The following is an 18,681-nucleotide window of genomic DNA, read 5'->3' on the forward strand; positions in this document are numbered from 1 at the left end:
GTGGTACTGAGGAATCGAACCCAGGGCCTCAGGCATGCAAAGCAAGCGCTCTACCACTGAGCCACCTTCCCAGCCCCTGAGGATCCAGAATCTTGATGGTTACAAAGAGCTGCCTTGATGAGTGGTCTAGAGGACTGCATGGAAACAAGCCTTCCAAAGGACGCAGTGTGCTGCCATGCAGGGCAAGTCAGGGCTTTCTATACTTGCCATTCTGGGGCTGTGTGTGCATGTGTGTGCGCTGTTACTCCTTCCCTTTAGCACCTTTGTATTCATGATAGCTGGCAATGTGAGGCCTGGGAGGGGGGGTGGGGGGGGGGGGCTGAAGAACTGCACAAGACTGAGTCTACACATGGCACAGCTCTAGGCCACAGAGAATTAAAAAACTGTCCTTAAATCATAAAAAGATAACTGAGTTCATACCCATAAACATGTAATTTCAAGATTGTTTAAGCGAAAATCTTGATAGAGTACCTTTCACAAGTGTAACATTCACAGAACTCATTATTTTCTCCAAAAAACCCATCTCCGTAATAACAAGAAATTTCTTCTCCAGGTTCAATATCTCTTAGAGCCTTCACACACGCTGTATCTCGACCAGTTGAAACAAACTGAAATAAAAGGAACTCATTGAGAATCTCATACCTGAGGCAGAAACAAAATATTTGAGGGTTATAAAAAGCTTTTGTTGCTTACCTTACAGTTAGGTCTGCAATCTGAAAAATGTCCAAAAGAGAAAGTCAATTAACTGCTGATAAGATCTGAAACACGAACAGTTACAGAAATCTGAAAAGGCTTCCAGACAATTTCACAATTTCCAACAGAACTGTAGGCCCTAGGTTGCATGGGAGTATTTAAGGGAACCGGTCTCTCACTAGCCACGGCAGGCCTCCCCAGCACCACCGCAGATACCTGGGAAACACAGCTTACCATGGTTTATAAACGCAGCAGGGCCGAGCCAGAGTTGAGCACAGTTTTTCCTTGTGGAATACATGACACTGAAGTCGTTTTCTCCATGTCTAAGTAGCATATTCTCTTCAATTTCTGAAAGTTCCGCAATACAACCCACCAGTAATTCTATTTTGTCATTTCGTTTCCTATTTAAAATATGTGATAAAAATTACTAGTAATTATAAACCGTAAGGCTTCTCCTAATAAAATAAGCCTGCCCAATAAATACCAGAAACTGCGTATTTTACCTGCCTGACCTGGGATGCCAGCTGGGTATCCGCTTTTCCTCCTTGGACCCCTATAGCCTGTACCATGGTTACTTATTATCTACCTGTCCCTATGAGAGAACGGGAGTGCCTCCAGAAGAAGGATCAGGCCACCCATGTGTCTGAGTATCCTGCAGCACCTAGAACAGTGCTTCCTGGGTACAAAGTGCTTGCAGACTTGCTGAGCCTGGATGAAGCAGACAGGGACCAACAGGGGTAAAGCATTACGAGGACCCCAAGGTGAAGAGCCACCAGCTAGAGCACACAGCTTACTAGGAGTGTTACACAAGCTCAAGTTTTCACGTGACCACATGAAGAAAGTAAAGAGACAAGAGATCTGGGCACCGATGGCTCATGCCTGTAATCCTAGCTACTCAGGAGGCTGAGATCTGAGGATCACAGTTCAAAGCCAGCCTGGGCAGAAAGTCTATAAGACTCTTATCTCCAATTAACCACCAGAAAACCACAGTGGTGCTGTGGCTCAAGTGGTACAGTGTTTGCCTGCAGCTGAAGAGGTCAGGGACAGTGCCCAGGCCCAGAGTTTAAGTCCCACGACTGGCCAAAAAAAAAAAAAAAGAGACAAGTGATAAAATTATTATTATGTGTATGTGTATGTGTGTGTGTGTGTGTGTGTGTGTGTGTGTGTGTGTGTGTACACGTGCGTGCACTGATGCTGGGGCTTGAATTCAGGGCCTTGTTCTCTTGGATGGCCTTTGCTCTCGGTAGGCACTACCACTTGAGTCACAGTTCCACTTCCAGCTTTATGTTAGTTAATTGGTGGTAAGAGTCTCATGGATTTTTCTGCCCAGGTTAGCTTTGAACCCCCATTCTCAGACCTTACCTTCTTGAGTAGCTAGGATTATAAGTGTGCACTACTAGGATTTAGCTTGAAATTATTTTTGGTAATCTATTTTAACTTAACATGCCCATACTTAAGTATGAATCAATATGAGCTATCAATGAGAAATCAAGTGTAACTGGAAACTCTGTATCTGCAATACAGAGCCCTTCTACTTCACACTGATGCCAGGGCACGGACTCAAGGTCACTGGTGGCCGGTGTACCGCACAGGAGGGCACCACACAGTGCAGCTATAGCTCCCTAGCTCCCAACCCATCTGCCGTAGGGTCTGCACTATCTCAGGCAAAGCACAGGCGGTACTGCTGCCACTTTACTCATTCCAGTCTTAGGTACCTGATCCTTAACATTTTTGCTACAGAAAATATTCAAAAACTGTGAGTGCAGCTGCACATTCCTCCTGAGAGATAAGGTAGGGAACAGGCATTACAAGAAAGATACGGTCATGGAATCTCCTCTTTCATTTGTGGCTGATGTTGAGCTCACTAGCAAGGTTTAATACTATGACTTATTTAAGATGCTATGTGTGTGGTTTTTTTTTTTGAGGAAATGTGCTTAAAGAACCTAAAACTATTAAGTCTTCACCTCCCAGACTTTCCTCTAGGCTGGCAGGAGACTGACTAGAAGGCTGGACATCAACCCTGGAATCCCCAATCTCTTAGTAGTCTGTACACTGAGGGCATCCAGCCTCAACCTAGGGAGAACTAAAAGCATTTTGGCCCTGTGATGGGACCTGAGTTTCCCCACTGCACTCCACTCTGGCCAGAGTAATGCTCTACCAGTGACTGCAGGATTAACACTGCCTTCTGACATTAACACTTCAAGGGCAATTTAGGAAATCTTTAAATAAAATGATGAGTTTAAACTAAAATAATAATTACCACTCTTTTGTTGCAACTATTTTGGCTCCATTTTGTTCTGATGAATATCTATTACAAGGCAGTATTTCAAATCCACTGTCAGTTGCAAACATTCGCAAGTAAATAAATACCTAAAACAGGAGAAAAAAAATGACTATATTATTTATGCTGCTAGGTTTGCTCAGAATTGTAAAAGAACACCATTACCAACAGTATAAAAAGTGTACTGTTGGGCTGGGAAGGTGGCTCAGAGGTAGAGTGCTTGCCTTGCATGCATGAGGCCCTGGGTTCAATTCCTCAGCACCATATAAGCAGAGAAAGCTAGAAGTGGCGCTGTGGCTCAAGTGGTAGAGCGCTAGCCTTGAGCTGAAGAGCTGAGGGACAGTGCCAGAGTTCAGGCCCCACAGCCAACAACAACAAAAAAAGTTTACTGTTATTTTGGTTTTTCACATATGAGTACCTAACAGGCTGTCTACTTCACTCCTGGATGACCAAGTTTCCTCTTGGAAAAATGACTTAAAGGGGCCAAGAAATGACTCAATTGGCTTTGCGCGAGCAAGGCTCTGTGTTCCTTCCCTAGCACTATAAAAGGGGGAAAAAAGAAAAAAGAAAAGAAAGAAAACCAAACCAAACTTAATACCCACACTTCCATGAGCTGTGCAATCTCCTCTAAGCAGGAAAACAGCATCAATCTACTTAAGAAAGACTTACATGTTCCTTGAATAATTTCTCCTGCATTTTGTTCTTGTTGAGAAAATAGTGCCGTGCCCATTCACCCGACGTCAAACATTTGAAGGCTTTCTCTAAGTGTTCATCTTTCTTAAAACGTTCAATTACTTCCTTTAGTTCTTCTTGCCTTCCCTTAATAGGCCGGAATCTAAAAGAAATCAACGTAAGTTTAAGTTAATCTGTCCCAATTCTTGGGTTACCACATTGATCCACTTTAAGAGATCTTGAGAGTTAATACCCTAAAACCAGCCATAGTTAGTAATTAGAACAAATATCTAACAAAAGCAAACAATGGTCTTGACAATGTTCAATTATTACAGTGACCACCTGGAAATACAATTTCTTTCTTCAAACCATTTTTTTTTGTTGTTGTTGGTTGTGGGGCCTGGACTCTGGGCCTGGGTGCTGTCCCTCAGCTCTTCAGCTCAAGGCAAGTACTCTACCACTTTAGCCACAGTGCCACTTTCACCTTTTCTGTTTATGTGGTGCTGAGGAATCGAACCCAGAGCTTCATGCTAGCACTGAGCCACCTTCCCAGCCCCTTCAAACCATATTTTATTATTTATACTTAACTGTATCTAATTTATTGCCAACTAATTAATAGATAACAAAAATTCATCTGCTTTAGGCTTATTCTATTCGTTTACGAAAGTTCTAAACTAGAGCACATCTAGCTGAATGTATAATGACAAGTATGGTTACAACCCATAGAGTGAAGCTGAGAGGGTTTGTGCTTGTCCAAAACTAGGAAGCTCTCACACTGAATATTCCAACAACTCTTCAAATACACTTTCATGTTCTCACCCCTGATGTCTTTGACAACTGCATTTAGGGAACAAAAAAGGGAAGAGTTACAATGGTGAAACTACAACGATAGCAGAATTTTAGAAGGCTTTAGTTGTGAAAATCAGCCATAATGACTTCAGAATATGAAACGAATGTGTTAATAATTGATAGAAATCACTGTCAAAATAAGACTGAAAGGGCTGGCAAGGTGGCTCAGTGGTAGAGCGCTTGCCTTGCATGCATGAGGCTCTGGGTTGGAGTCCTCAGCACCACATAAGCAGAAAAAGCTGGAAGTGGCACTGTGGCACAAGTGTAGAGCACTAGCCTTGAGCTGAAGAGCTGAGGGACAGCGCCCAGGCCCAGAGTTCAGGCCCCACAAATAACAACAACAACAAAAAAGACTGAGAGCCCTTCATTCTAAAGTTGTCTTCTCAGTAAGCTAAGTCCTTTAAATAAAACTATTCAGATCTTCATTTCAAAATTCTCCACATCAATTTCAGCTGGCTAGTTTTCTCACCAAAACAATTGCCAAAATATTAAAGAGGATTATAGATTGCTATTTAAATAAAATATACTAAGAAAAAAAAAATCTTAGAATAGGCTGGGAAGGTGGCTCAGTGGTAGAGCGCTTGCCTTGCATGCCTGAGGCCCTGGGTTCGGTTCCTCAGCACCACATAACCTAATAGGAAAAAGCCGGAAGTGGCGCTGTGGCTCAAGTGGTAGAGTGCTAGCCTTGAGCTGAAGAGCTGAGGAACAGCGCCCAGTCCCAGAGTTCAAGCCCCATGACTGGAGCCCCCCCCCCCCAAAAAAAAATCTTAGAATTGATCAAGATGAATTAAATTCATGAACTGCTTTGTTGAGTGACAACTCCTTTGTACTACTGCTTAAAAATAATAATTAAAAAATTAGAGGCTCAGGAGGGAATATTTGTAACTATGGCTCTTTAATAGTTAGAATTACACATCTCATGAGTTTGAAAATACTAAAACTGAGATAAGATACAGCACTAACTCCTGCAAAGGAAACATTCAGCAGAATTCTTTCAGGATAAGCTATCACAATGTGCCAACTGACATTTCTGTACGATTGCAAGCCACATACTTCACCAAGGAGTGTTTATTAGTGCCCCATGTGCACCCACTCAGGAAATGCTACAGTGAGAAATACCAGAAGCAAAAGACAAGGCTACTGCTCTATAAAAGAAAACTGTGACTGGAATAAGAAGAATAGAAACAGTTAAGCTAGGCATTGGCACCCAGAACCATGTTCATTGGTGAATCCAAAATCTGGAAAAGATAGGATGACTGATAGGAACAGGAAGAGCGTGGTCTGGAAGTGACAGTGAGCTGGACAACAAAGGAAGTGATTTCACTTTTAAAAGAAAAAGCACAATACTGCAGGCAGGCAAGGGAAGGCAAAGTAAGAAGAAACACAAGAAGAAGATCTTAAGACTGGATTCAAATAGTTGATCAGGGCAAGTTGTCTAGCAATAGTGAAGGAAAATACTAGAACTAAGGAAGAAATGAGGTTCAGGACAGGCATAATGCTGTTCCCTGGATGGGACTTCTAGAGGACTTTAGATGCATTAACATAGTGCTATCACCTGGAACTTACACCAGACCCTAGTTTCAAATAACTGGATTCTCACAACTGTTATGAGCACAGAGCACATACATTCTCATACAGATAAATGTAAGGCCTTTAAACCTGTATTCAGGTTGTCCCAATGATACTGGAAAGCTGTCACTAAAGTAATCTAAAGTTCTGAAGAACTGGTGAGTTACCCAAAGGTCTGTATTAAATTACTTATGTAGCTATCATAATTGTTTTTTTTTTCAAGATAAGATCTGAAAATGGTTCTAGCTGTTTAGGGTTATTGCATATGAAGAACAAACAAGGGCTGAGGATACACTGGTAGAGTGAGCTTGTTCAAAATGGTAGAATGCTGACCTAACAAGCACAAAGTCTGGGTTCCACCTCAGGGGAAAGAGAGAGGAGGGGAGAAGGAACAGGGAAAAAACAAGCCCAAACAAAAGCCGCTGTTGGCTCAGGCCTAACAGTTCAAGCAATACAAAATAAGAAATGGTGGCAAACAGATGATCCACGCTTTGATACTAAGTAGGAAAGCAATAGATCCCTTTTAGCAAATGCAGTAAATTATCCATGATATACAGTACAACAGAAAGAGCCAAGGTATCTTTATACACATCTCTGTTGAACTGAGCAACAGTGACACTCCACTTAAAAATAACAGGGCTGTCAGAGAGACTCAAGTTGTAGAGCACCTATGTAGCAGGAGCAAGGCCAAGAGTTCAATCTTCAGTAACATCAATCAATCAATCAATACACTTCAAAGATGGGTGCCAATGGCTCACATCTGTAACCTTATCTATTCAGGAGGCAGAGTTAGGAGGATCAAGGTTCCAAGCCAGCCTGGGCAAATAAATCCAAGAGACTCAGAAGTGGAAATATGGCTCAAGTTGTAGAGTGCCAGCCTTCACTGAAAATAGTGCTAAGGAGAGCACAAAGCCGAGTTTGAGCTTCAATACCAACACTAAATAAGTAAATGCGTAAATACTAAATAATAGTAAAGAAGAAAACCACAGCAAAATAAGCTACAGACGTTGAAATCCTTGGACATTTGGCTTTATGTGTATTCTTTGCGCTCTTAAACATGTTCCTACCTATCTAAAAACATCTTTCTGGTTGCGTTAGTTTTGTTTTTTTCTTTCTTTGTGGTGGTACAAGAGTTGAAACTCAGGCTTTGCATTTTCTGTCAGCTTTTTCAGTCATGAATGATCCTCTACCACTCAAGTTACACTTCCAGTTACGGCTTCTTTTCTGCTTAACTGGAGATAAGAGCCTCTTGGATTTGTCTGCTCTGGCTGACCACTGGTGGCTCACATCTGTCATCCTAGCTATTCAAGAGGTGAGATCTGAGGATCGCAGCTCAAAGCCAGCCTTGGGCAGAAAAGTTCATGAGACGCTTATTTCCAATTGACCACCAGAAAACCGAAGTGGTGCTGTGGCTCAAGTGGTAGAGCACTAGCCTTGAGCTGAAGAACTGAGGGACAGCGCCCAGGCCCAGAGTTCAAGCCCCACAACTGACCAAAAAAAAAAAAAAAGAAAACAGAAAAGACTAGGTGGTTGCCCAAGGACTCAGGGCCAATGAATGCAAGAGACAGGCCTTTCTTGTTCAGCTCTATCACTGGGCTAGGAGAGCCCTCTTGTGTTCCTTCAGGGTTAATCCTGGTTAAGAAAAAGGCTCTTTAAAAAAAAAAAGAAAAGAAAAGAAAAATAAAGAAAAGGCTCTCACTTAGGCTTGATATTGAGTATCAGCTCAGTACCCTGCAACTAACAGGTCTGGCTTACATAACTGATACTACAGTGGAAAGGATGGATAAAATATGAATGTTTAAGCTTTGTATTAGAGCAGGAGGTGGCAGAGGAGGCAAGAGAAAAGTATTCATCATTTCTAGTCAATAGGCCCATTTGTCCCTGTTTTGTTTTGTCGGTTGCTGGGCTTGAACTCTGGGCCTGGGCGCTGTCTTGGTGCTCTTCAGCTCAAGGTGAGTGCTCTACCGCTTGAGCCACAGCACCACTTCCAGTTTTCTACTGGTTTATTGGAGATAAGAGTCTCACGGACTTTCTTGCCCGGGCTGGCTTTGAATCGAGATCCTCAGATCTCAGCCTCCTGAATAGCTAGGATTACAGGCGTGAGCCACCGGCACCCGGCTTGTCCCTGTTTTTTATTGTTGCTGTTGTTGGCTGAGGAGCCTGAACTGCACGAGGCCTGTGCATTGCTGCTGAGCTTTCCTGCTCAAGCCTTTAGCGCTTTACCACTTTGAGCCACTCATGGCTTTTTGGTGGTTAACTGGAGAAGAGTCTCTCAGGCTTTCAGGAGGTATGAGGAGGGAGGAGGGGGTTAGAAAGGGAAGAGACAGAAATGCTCACATAATTTAATACGTAAAGCAAGTCACAGGTAGACATAATGAATACATGTCCCTCTAAAGAAAGTTCCAGTTTGTAGCTAGTAGGCAAGGAGTCTCAGAATCATAGCTGCAGAGACTCCTGGACCTGAAAACAAGAGCCAAAAACCTACCTGCCACCAGTGCTCCAGCTGAGCCAGGCTCACAGACCTCATCTTAAACCAATGATTCCTCTTAATATTATCACTATAGAATACAAAGGTTTTTCTTTGTTTTCCTTTTTCTGTTTCCAAAACGTAAAACTGTTCAAAAGATTTGTTAAATGTTCTAAATAAGTGTTTGTGCAAGCATGTCAAACCACTTCACCATTAGCACACACTGCATAGGCTGGAACAGGTCAGTCAGTACCTCACTGTTCGCAAGGCATTCAACCTACCTCACAGGGTTGCTGTTGTAAAGACCGTCAGACTTTGAAAAATGCCTTGAGCTCCTCGAAGGAAAAGCGCTACATAAATAAAGAACAATAAAAAGCTATTTGTACAACTTGTATTTGTAGTTTAAATAGACTTAATATTTGCTATAGTAGAAATCCTTAAGACGGTATTTAAGAACCTCATGAAGCCCTGGGTAGGTTTAACAGGTAACACTGCCAGGTCTTCCCATTGATTAAATTAAAAGGCCTGAAATATCTTCAGGCATTCTAGTCAAGTACCTGTCTTTAAGTGATAAATATCTACCAGTGGATATGAATAAAAAAGACATGCATAAGTAAAATGGAAATGAGTTACAGTTGTGAAGGGATGAGTAAGGGCTGTAAACTCATATTCAAATTAGAAAAGTTCCAAAGGAAAGTCCCCTGAGACAATTCTTGTTGCTTTATAATACCATTTCCTCAGCCTTCTGCTGGCCCAAGTCTCTTCCACTTAAGATACTGTGAAGTATCAGCACACTCTGCCTAAACAAGAGGCATTATTGAACACCCCCCCCATGTTTACAAAACCCTGCCCCCAGCTCCTTGTGGAAACTCAGAGCTATTATCAACAACTCTATTCAAGAATTTAAGTTTCGTAACTGACAAGTCAATTAAATCTGAATTATCCCCAATAAATTAAAATTAACATCTTATCTATACCAAGTACTTATGCTTAGTAGGTAAACATAGGAATAGATGAAATGTAAGCATTCAAAGCCAGGAACAGTGGGTGGTACATGCCTGCGATCCAGAATTCAGGAGGCTGAGGCAGGAAGATTGAAAATTCCAGGCCAGTCTGGGCCATATAGGAAGACTGTTGCAAAAGCCCTTTCCAAACTAACAAACAACAGTTCTCAAGATACAGCTAGTTGTGGAAATTCTCAAAATCACTAAACATAATGTTTTTCTTTTTTGGTTAGTCATGGGGCTTGAACTCAGAACCTGGGTGCTATTCCTGAACGTTTTTGCTCAAAGCTAAAGCTGTACCAACTTGAGTCACAGCTCTATTTCCAGTTTGGTTTTTTTTTTTTTGTTATCAACTGGAGGAAAGAGTCTCAGGGACTTTCTTGCCTAGGCTGGCTTTGAACTGCAATCCTCAGATCTCAGCTTCTTGAGTAGCTAGGACTACAGGCATGAGCCACCAGTACTCTGCTTAAACATGATATTTTTAAGCATTACTCGTAAAGGTAAGCTGAAAGAAATAGAGGGGAAGCAAAATGGTATAAAGAGAAACTAAAAAAAAAAGGTCCACCAATTACAAATATATTAGCCTCAACAAAGACCACTTACACAAGTAAACAGACAGTACACAAAATTAAAATCCAAGATCCATTACCTTCCCATCACTTCTTTTACATCCCAAAGATGGAGAGGTCCATAAAATGATAACTTAGGAGTTATTTTATAAACTTCTCCAATAAAGCACTGTTGGTTTTCCTTATTTTTCTTATTATCTTGAAAAGTGATTTAAGTCAATATTCTGGTAAATTCTTGCTCAAAAGACAAAGAGCTAAAAAGGACAGTTTTATCTTCAAGTAAGTGCACTAAGACAAAATGAAAATGTGTACACTTCCCTAAGTTGATTAGCTTGATTGATAGGGATTTCAGCACACTTGTGGGCACAGCTGAGTGCTGAGTGCTTGCCTTACACAGACAAGGACCCCAATTCCACCCCCAACAAAGCTAGGGGAAAAAAGATTCCCAAATGCAGCTGCTGCTCACAGGCGAAGGCTGAGACCCACACTGAAAGCCTCGGGGGGGGACGAGGAGGATGTCACCTGCACCACCACTCTAGCCTGAAGCCAATCTGCCAGGAGGCGGCGGCTTTGGATACCTCTCCACACACTATTTTAGGGACTATTCAAATTGTAATGGAATGTTGCACTGAAAATTGTGAGCAAATATTTCTTCTGCAGGGTTAGCTTTTATTTTAGATGCTTCAATTTCTGTGTGTACAGGATGCATTTTGACTTAAAGAGTCCTTAGGCTATTGAGGTCTTAAGTTGAAATGGTAATTGTGTGGTAATTCTGCACTTCACATTTCATTTTCCCTTCCTTCATGGCCTTGGGAATGGAACCCAGAGTCTTCTGCATGGAGGCAAACGCTTCTGATTTCACACTTTATGAACAGATGGTTTTAAGTGAGCCATCAGAAACTAGTTAGGAATTTCTTATCCACTGGCCACATCACAGACAATAAAAGCCACAGACCTGATAGATTAAATCTAACTATGCCAAACAGTCTGGGAAATGCAAAGTCCTAGATCCCACCCTAAAGCTACTGACTAAATCTGCATTTTGAAAGGTTGTTGGTGACTCATACTAAACTAATGATAAGCATCGATGACCTCAAGAACTTTTGTAAAAAATTAGTGTTGAGTACTGGTGGCTTACACCTGTAATCCTAGCTACTCAAGAGGCTGAGACCTGAGGATCATGCTTCAAAGTCAGCCCAGGCAGAAAGGTCCATGAGACTTATCTCCAATTAACTACCAGAAAAGAGAAAGTGGTGCTGTGGCTCAAGTGGTAAGGACTAGCCTTGAGCTGAAGAGCTGAGGGACAGAGCCAAGTTTAAGCCCCGTGACCGACAAAACAAAAAGGCTGGATAAACAGCTGTTAGTTTTGGGTAAACAGGTGTGGTACTCAGTAGACATTATGTTGGAGAGCTGGGAGCCCGGTGGCTCACGCCTGTAATCCTAGCTACTCAGGAGGCTGAGATCTGAGGATCTTAGTTCAAAGCCAGCCCGGGCAGGAAAGTTGGTGAGACTCTTATCTCCAATAAACCACTAGAAAACTGGAAGTGGCGCTGTGGCTCAAGCGGTAGAGCACTTGCCTTGAGCTGAAGAGCACAGGGACAGTGCCCAGGCCCAGAGTTCAAGCCCCACGAGGGGAACACTGAGAGTGAGGGAAGGGGTGACACTGTCCAATAAGAAATGTACTCATTACCTGACTTATTAGACAGTAACCCCTGTGTACATCACCTTTATAACAAAACAAAACAAAAACCCTAGAGTGTTTCCTATTGAAGTAGCCAACAACAGGTTAACCCTTCATCCTCCGGAATAAAGCACAGGGATTTCAGAATAGAAGTTATTTCACAAGTCATTAATTTTGATGAAGTCATTTTCCAAATTTTCCATATCCTTGTATCTCAATATACAAGGCATAATCAAAATAAGCCCTGAAATTTTATCACCGTTCAATGGCTCCAGGCCAAAATTAAAAACCTTTGTAGTGACTCAGAAGAGTACTACAGTGTGTTAAAAAAAAAAAAAAAAAAAAAAAGAGGAGGGCTAAAGGGTGACATAAAATCTGTTAAGGTCTTCTAGGAGAAGACTACACTGGTCTCTCACGTTCATGAGAACAAAGGAAACGGGCATGGAATACTTCATTTCAGTGATTAAAGAGACAACAGCAGGACACTGCACAAAAAACCCAAAGGCACCTTATTACCTATTTCTACAAAAATCCCAAAGGCACCTTATTACCTATTTCTACAAAAATCCCAAAGGCACCTTATTACCTATTTCTACAAAAATCCCAAAGGCACCTTATTACCTATTTCTCGAGTCAAAATACAGTCAATGAGTGAAGAATATGTGTCTTGTTTTAATCTTAGCAAAGGATAAAAGTAAAAGGAGCAAAAAGGGACACGTTTCCTCTGGCCACCTCTCCTCACCAATTCCTATCCCCCGTTAGTGCTCCTCACCTGGTTCACTGAGTTGTCCCAGACTCTAGGCTACAAAATGCCAGTGTGGGTGTGATGAGGAAGAGAGGAAATGGGCCAGGCTGGCTTGCCACTCTTAAACCCCTGCTGGCATGCTTACCCACCAGACTCAAAACCCTTTGCCCTGGAAGCAGAGATAAAAGCTCAAAGCCCTATCCCTTTGGTGACAAAAACAATATAAAACAATGTAAGGATCTTTTTTGAGAGATGGTATTTTGAGAAAGAGAATAAAGGAATTAGAGACCTCAGATGCTAGAGGATGAGAGATGTCAAGATTGATATAACAGTAATTAGTAAATATAGCATCTGACACTAAACACACATATCTGTTTTTTTTTTACCTGCATCCTGAATATAAACATGTCCTTAAAAATATTCCCTTTATGATTACTGGCTGAAGTGCAAGTTAAACATGAAGGCAAAATTCCTACATTCAGAGACTTTTTTTTAATACATCGGTACTAGAGCTTAAACTGGAGCTGGACACTCTCCCTTAGCCTTTTCTGCTCAAGGTTGGTATTCTACCATTTATTTATGCCACAACTCCAGCTTTTTGCTGGATAACTGAAAATAAGAGTTTCACAAGACTTTACTGGCCCAGCTAGCTTCAAACCATAATATTCAGATCTCAGCCTCCAGAGTAGCTAGGATTACAGGTGTGAGCCACCAGTGCCTGGCTTCAGTGGCAATTACTTAAAAAAACAAAGTCAAAACTGATGCAGCCTACTATTTAGGCTTGGAAAAAAAAAAATCTACTTCCAAGATTGTTCATGATTCTCTTGACACATACAGACCCTTCTTTCTGTATCATAGCATTTTTCTTTTATGTCATTTAAAATTTTGAACAAAAGTAAAATTAGTACAAATTCAACCTCATAATCTGTTCCATTCAGGAGAAAGATTTAACATTACCTAGTATTCATTTTGTGTGTTTGAAAACCTAAATAAGGATCAAGAACCAAACTAGTTGCTAAGTCGTCATTTTCACAGAGTTCCTTGGCGGACATTCCAGAAGATGGTACGTAGCGACTCTGTCCTTCAAATCCTGAGTTGCCATTACCTGTGAAATGCAAAAAAGAAAGAAAGAAAAAGTAATTCAAACTGACAATTACTTAAACCTATCATAAAAATCCTGAGATTCATTTTTCATTCAGGCTAGTAATCCAGAACTAAAACTGCTTATTTCAATTAGTAATCAAGAAGTTAATATTTCTTGCATGAAACAGAAAAGCCAATGCAGTAACCCTAACTCTAATTCTGATACTGACAGAATTTGGGTAACTGACAGTATTATCAATGTTCCTAAGAGCTCAGTCTGGATAGACAGAAGACTCCTTTGGTTTACTCTCCCTTCCTAGGAGTAACTGAGAAATAAGACAGAGGATGTTCCCCTAACAAGATAGCACACAGGGCCAGTGCAGGCAGGGAGGGCCAGGAGAGGAACGCAAGGCAGTTTCTGTGGTGTCAGAACTACTGATCTCAAGTACAAAACAGAGTGGAAGAGTTAAGGTCAGCTTCCTGCTTTGGGCATCTGAATTATTACTAGCCCCTTGAGGCCTTGAGGTTAAGAAATGCCCATGATCGCAAAGTGAAGCAGAAAGAAGTGGAGAGACAATGACAGGCTTGCTTCTAACTAACCTCTGAAACAATTTCAATGAATGGACTGAAAAATGCAACTGAAAGAAATGGGTTTAAATGGAAAAGCAAGGTCGGGAGGGCAGACCAAATTCATGGGGACGGCTTCCTCTGTCCTGGTGAAACTATGTGTATGTCACTGAAAGCCTGCCCATGGAACTAACCATTACCATTCACAGAGGACCCTAGCAGTGTAACTGAGGCTCTCACAACCAAGAAGTAGTACTAGGGGCATAGCTCAAATAGTAGAATGCTTTCCTAGCAAATGGGAGGATCTACCTCAATCCCTAGTGCAGAGGTTTAAAAAAAAAACAAAAACCAACAAGTGGAAGAATTTGACTCTGTGAAGTTTAACTTGCTTTTTATATTCCTCCACAGAATGAAACACACACGTAGGTCCCTCCAAAGGCAGATTTATGATTCTGCAATCAAATTAAACACATAGGTAAATAAAGAACTATTAAAACTTTTTTTTTTTTTTTTTGGCCAGTCCTGGGGCTTGAACTCAGGGCCTGGGCACTGCCCCTGAGCTTCTTTTGCTCAAGGCTAGCACTCTACCACTTGAGCCATAACGCCACTTCCAGCTTCTTCTGTGTATGTGGTACTGAGCAATCGAACCTAGGGCTTCATGCATGCTAGACAAGTCTCTAGCATTAAAGCCACATTCCCAGCCTGATTTTTTTTTTTTTTTTAAGAAAACCAGCAGATTTCTCTAACAAAATAAGTAGAAATTGAGAAGGAAAAGGGGAATGCAGGGAGTACCCACTCCCCGCATCAGGTGGGAGCAGAGGCTCCGTAACAGCGTTACTAAAATAGAATAACCTACATTATACATCCACAGATTTGTGTAACAATCACTCAAAAAAGAAACTCCGTATTCATTACAAGGCATACCTATCATCCTCCATACTGCACAGTCCCTGGCAACCACTAAGGAGTTGCTTATTCTGAAAACTTCACATACATGGATTCTGCAGTGTGTGGCTTCATGACTGGCTTCTCTCTATATGAGCATGTTTTTCCAGTTTCATCCATGTGATACCATAAATCAGTACTTCCCCCTTTATTATTTTTTGTCGTCCGTGGGGCTTGAACTCTGGGCCTGGGTCCTGTTCCTCAGCTCTTCAGCTCAAGGCTAGTGCTCTACCACCTGAGCCACAGCACCACTTCCACTTCTGGTGGTTTATTGGAGATAAGAGTCTCACGGACTTTTCTGCCCAGGCTGGTTTTGAACCATGATCCTCAGATCTCAGCCTCCTGAGTAGCTGGGATTACAGGTGCAAGCCACCGGCGCCCGGCTTTTCTTCCTTTATTATAGTCAATGGTATGCCATCGTATGGATGGACACATCCTGCTAGGTGGATATCTGAGTTGTTTGCACATTTTAGCTATTATGAATAATGCTACTATGAACATCTGAGTAAAGTTATTATGTGTACATGATTTTCAATTCTATCTACAAGCAGAACAGCTGTTCATGCAATAATTCTTTGTAACATCTATGGAACTTCCAAATGTTTGGCCAAGTGGAGGTTACATCCCCACTGCCAGTTTAAGAATTCTAAGTTCTCTGCATCCTTGTCAACACAAACTACCCTTTTATTGTTGTTTTCTTTGAGGTATAGTCTCTCTATGTTGCCCAGGGTTGGCCCTGAATCGAACCTGCTGCTCCAGCTTCCTAAGTGTTGGGATTACAGGTGTGTGCCACCACACTTGCCAGTGTCTGATTCTAGACATTTTAGAAATCTCATGGTTCTGATTTACATTTCATAGTGATTTAGGATGTTAAACATCTTTTCATGTGTTTAATGGCCTCTGCATCTGGAGCAAGTTGTGTCTATTCAGATCCTTTGCTCTAAAACTGGATTTTGTCTTTTATTGTTGCCTTTGAAGAGTTCTTTGTATACTCTGGATTCTAGTTCTTTGTGACACACCATTTGAAAGTATCTCCTATGGTCCCCTTTGCTTGTTAGTGACCCTTAAAGGATAAGCTCTTACCACTTTAATGGACTTTGTGTTGTTCCTGTCTGTATATTTAATGTCCTATCTAAGAAAACAAGTGTCTAATCCAAAGTCAGGAAAAATTATGTCAGGATTTTCTTCTAGGATGTTTATAGGTTTTGCTTTACTTTTAGGCCTTTGGTTCATTTTGAGTTAATTTCCACATATAGTGTGAGCTGTGCATTCAACTTAATCCATCACTGTCTTGATTTTCACAGCATTGTAGCAAGCTCTGAAACCACAAAGGTTTAGTTCTTCTTTGTTCTTTTGCAAGATTGTTTTGACAATTCTGGGTCTCTGAAATTTCCTTAAGCATTTTAGGGTTGGCTTGTTATTTTTTGTGAAGAAGCGACTTGGGATTTTGATAGGGACTCTGCCAACTCCATGGACCGGTCCAGGAGTATCGCCACCAGATCAATATTGTCTTCTAATCAATGCACATCCATGTGATCCACTTATTTAGGTCTTAAGTTTCTTCAACAGTTTTGCAGCTTTCAGAGGTAAGTTTTGTGCTTTTGCAGGTTTTATTCCTGTCTTTTGGGATGTCATTGTAAATGAGATTTTTGTGTGTGGTGCTGGGGATAAAACCCAGGGCCTTAGCCTTGCCAAGTGAGTGCTCTACTTTAGGAATTCTAGGGGTTTTTTTTTTCCTTTTCCTTTTTCTTTTTTCCTTTTTGAGGCAAGGTTGCTTATATAGCCCAGCTGGCCTCAGACTCCTGAGGGCTGGTATTAGTTTGGTTTTGACATGCTGACTTTGTATTTTGCAACTCTGACCAACTTGCTTATTCACTGTAATAGTTTTTTGGCAGGTTCTTCAGGGTTTTCTATACATGCAATTTTGGTGGTGACTCTTGATTTTTCAATTTAATTGGATTGAGAGGCCTAAGAGATCAGTAAAGTAAACCCCTGGTTTGTCTGTGAGGGTGTTCCACAGATTATGAGGATTCTGAATTAATCCCTGGTTTAATCAACCGATAGATTCACAATTTAAATACACCACTGGGATGTGGCTGAACGGTAGAGGGTGGGGCCCTGTGGGGGAAAGTAGGTCACTGAGGATATGGATTGGGGGCTTTTTGTTGGCCTGCTTATTCCTGCTGCTGCTTACTTTGCTTCCTGTCTGCCAATGCTCTCTGCCATGTTTGGCTTTCTCCCCTGTCCACACAATGGAGCCTGTAGTCCTAGCTACTCAGGGAAGTCTATGAGACTCTTATCTCCAATTAACCATCAGAAGTGGAGCTGTGGCTCAAAGTGGTAGAATCCTACTAGCCTTCAGCAAAAAAAAAAAAAAAAAGCTCAAGGAAAGCACTACAACCCTGAGTTCAAGTCCCACAAACAACAAAAAACTTTTCTCAGGTGTTCTAACAGAGCAATAATATTAGTTGCTTTTCTACTTCTTGCTGAATCTTAGGTGGGACCAGGATTTGGATGCAGGGTCGTGTGCTTGCTATGCTAGCACTCTACCCTGAGTTATACCTCTCATTGGGTTTTATCTGGTTTATTTTGGAAATAGGAGTCTGACAGACTTTTTTTCCCCAGGTTGGCTTTACACTTGGATCCTCCAGATCTCAGCGTACTCATAGTTAGGATCACAGGTGGGAACCACTGGTGCCTAGCTGGTTCACTTTGTTATGCAACTGCTCTTGATAGAACCTCTAGCACAGTGATTATAGATGTGGTGAAACTGGATATCCTTGTCTTGTTCTTATATCTTAGGGAAAAGCAGTCTGTCTTACCACAAATCTGGTATCAGCTCTCTCATGAATATCCTGTATCAGGTTGAGATTTTTTCCTATGCTAGTATTGTTTCCCATCCCAAAAGTGTGTTAAATTTTGCTAAATTCTTCTCCCAAATCTACTGAGATGATTGTGTGACTTCCTTTCTTTGACCTTTATTCTACTGGTCTAGCTTATTGTACTGATTTTCAGATGTTACATCATTCCTGCAATAAGTACCATTAGGTCATGCTATAGGATGAATGGGTATACTAGCACTGGGTCTCATGCCTTTGTTTGGCTTTTTCACTCATGGCTGGTACTCTACCACTTGAGTCATGTCTCTACTTTAAGCTTTTTGCAGGTTATATGGAGATCAGTCTTGAGAATTTTTCTGCACAGACTGGTCCAAACCTTGATTCTCAGATCTCAGATTTCTGAGTAGTAGGATTATAGGTGTGAGCCACCATTGCCCAGCTAGAATCTCTTTCATATGCTGCTGGAATAGACACACACACACACAATTTAATTTTTGGATGGTGCTAAGTATTGAACTCATGGCCTCATGCATGTTTGGTAAGCACAACACCAACTGAGCTACTTCTCAGCTTGATTTGTTAGCATCCTATTTACAATTTTTTTTTTTTTTTTGGTCTGTTGTGGGGCTTGAACTCAGGGGCCTGGATGCTGTTCCTGAGCCTCTTTGTGCTCAAGGCTATCACTCTACTACTTGAGCCACAGTGCCACTTCAGGT

General features: G+C 41.5%; 1 protein-coding gene across 6 annotated transcripts in view; it reads right to left on the reverse strand.

Moving 5' to 3' along the window:
* Nucleotides 1-18,681, reverse strand: part of Kmt5b (lysine methyltransferase 5B) — a 62,847-nt gene that overhangs the window by 15,095 nt on the left and 29,071 nt on the right. For 4 of the 6 annotated variants that reach the window (XM_042675842.1, XM_042675838.1, XM_042675840.1 and 1 more), the window contains 7 exons: nt 13,488-13,635; nt 8,813-8,881; nt 3,644-3,809; nt 2,954-3,063; nt 928-1,094; nt 694-713; nt 472-608 (listed from right to left, as the gene is read on the reverse strand). In XM_042675842.1, coding sequence (XP_042531776.1) covers nt 472-608; nt 694-713; nt 928-1,094; nt 2,954-3,063; nt 3,644-3,809; nt 8,813-8,881; nt 13,488-13,635 — 817 coding nt within the window. Of the gene's footprint in view, nt 1-471; nt 609-693; nt 759-927; nt 1,095-2,953; nt 3,064-3,643; nt 3,810-8,812; nt 8,882-13,487; nt 13,636-18,681 lie in introns of those variants that run through there. The other 2 variants (XM_042675839.1, XM_042675844.1) reach the window with 2 other exon arrangements.

The sequence above is a fragment of the Dipodomys spectabilis genome, unplaced genomic scaffold, assembly GCF_019054845.1.
Source record: "Dipodomys spectabilis isolate Male_0828 unplaced genomic scaffold, ASM1905484v1 ptg000030l, whole genome shotgun sequence".
NCBI classification, from domain to species: Eukaryota; Metazoa; Chordata; class Mammalia; order Rodentia; family Heteromyidae; genus Dipodomys; species Dipodomys spectabilis.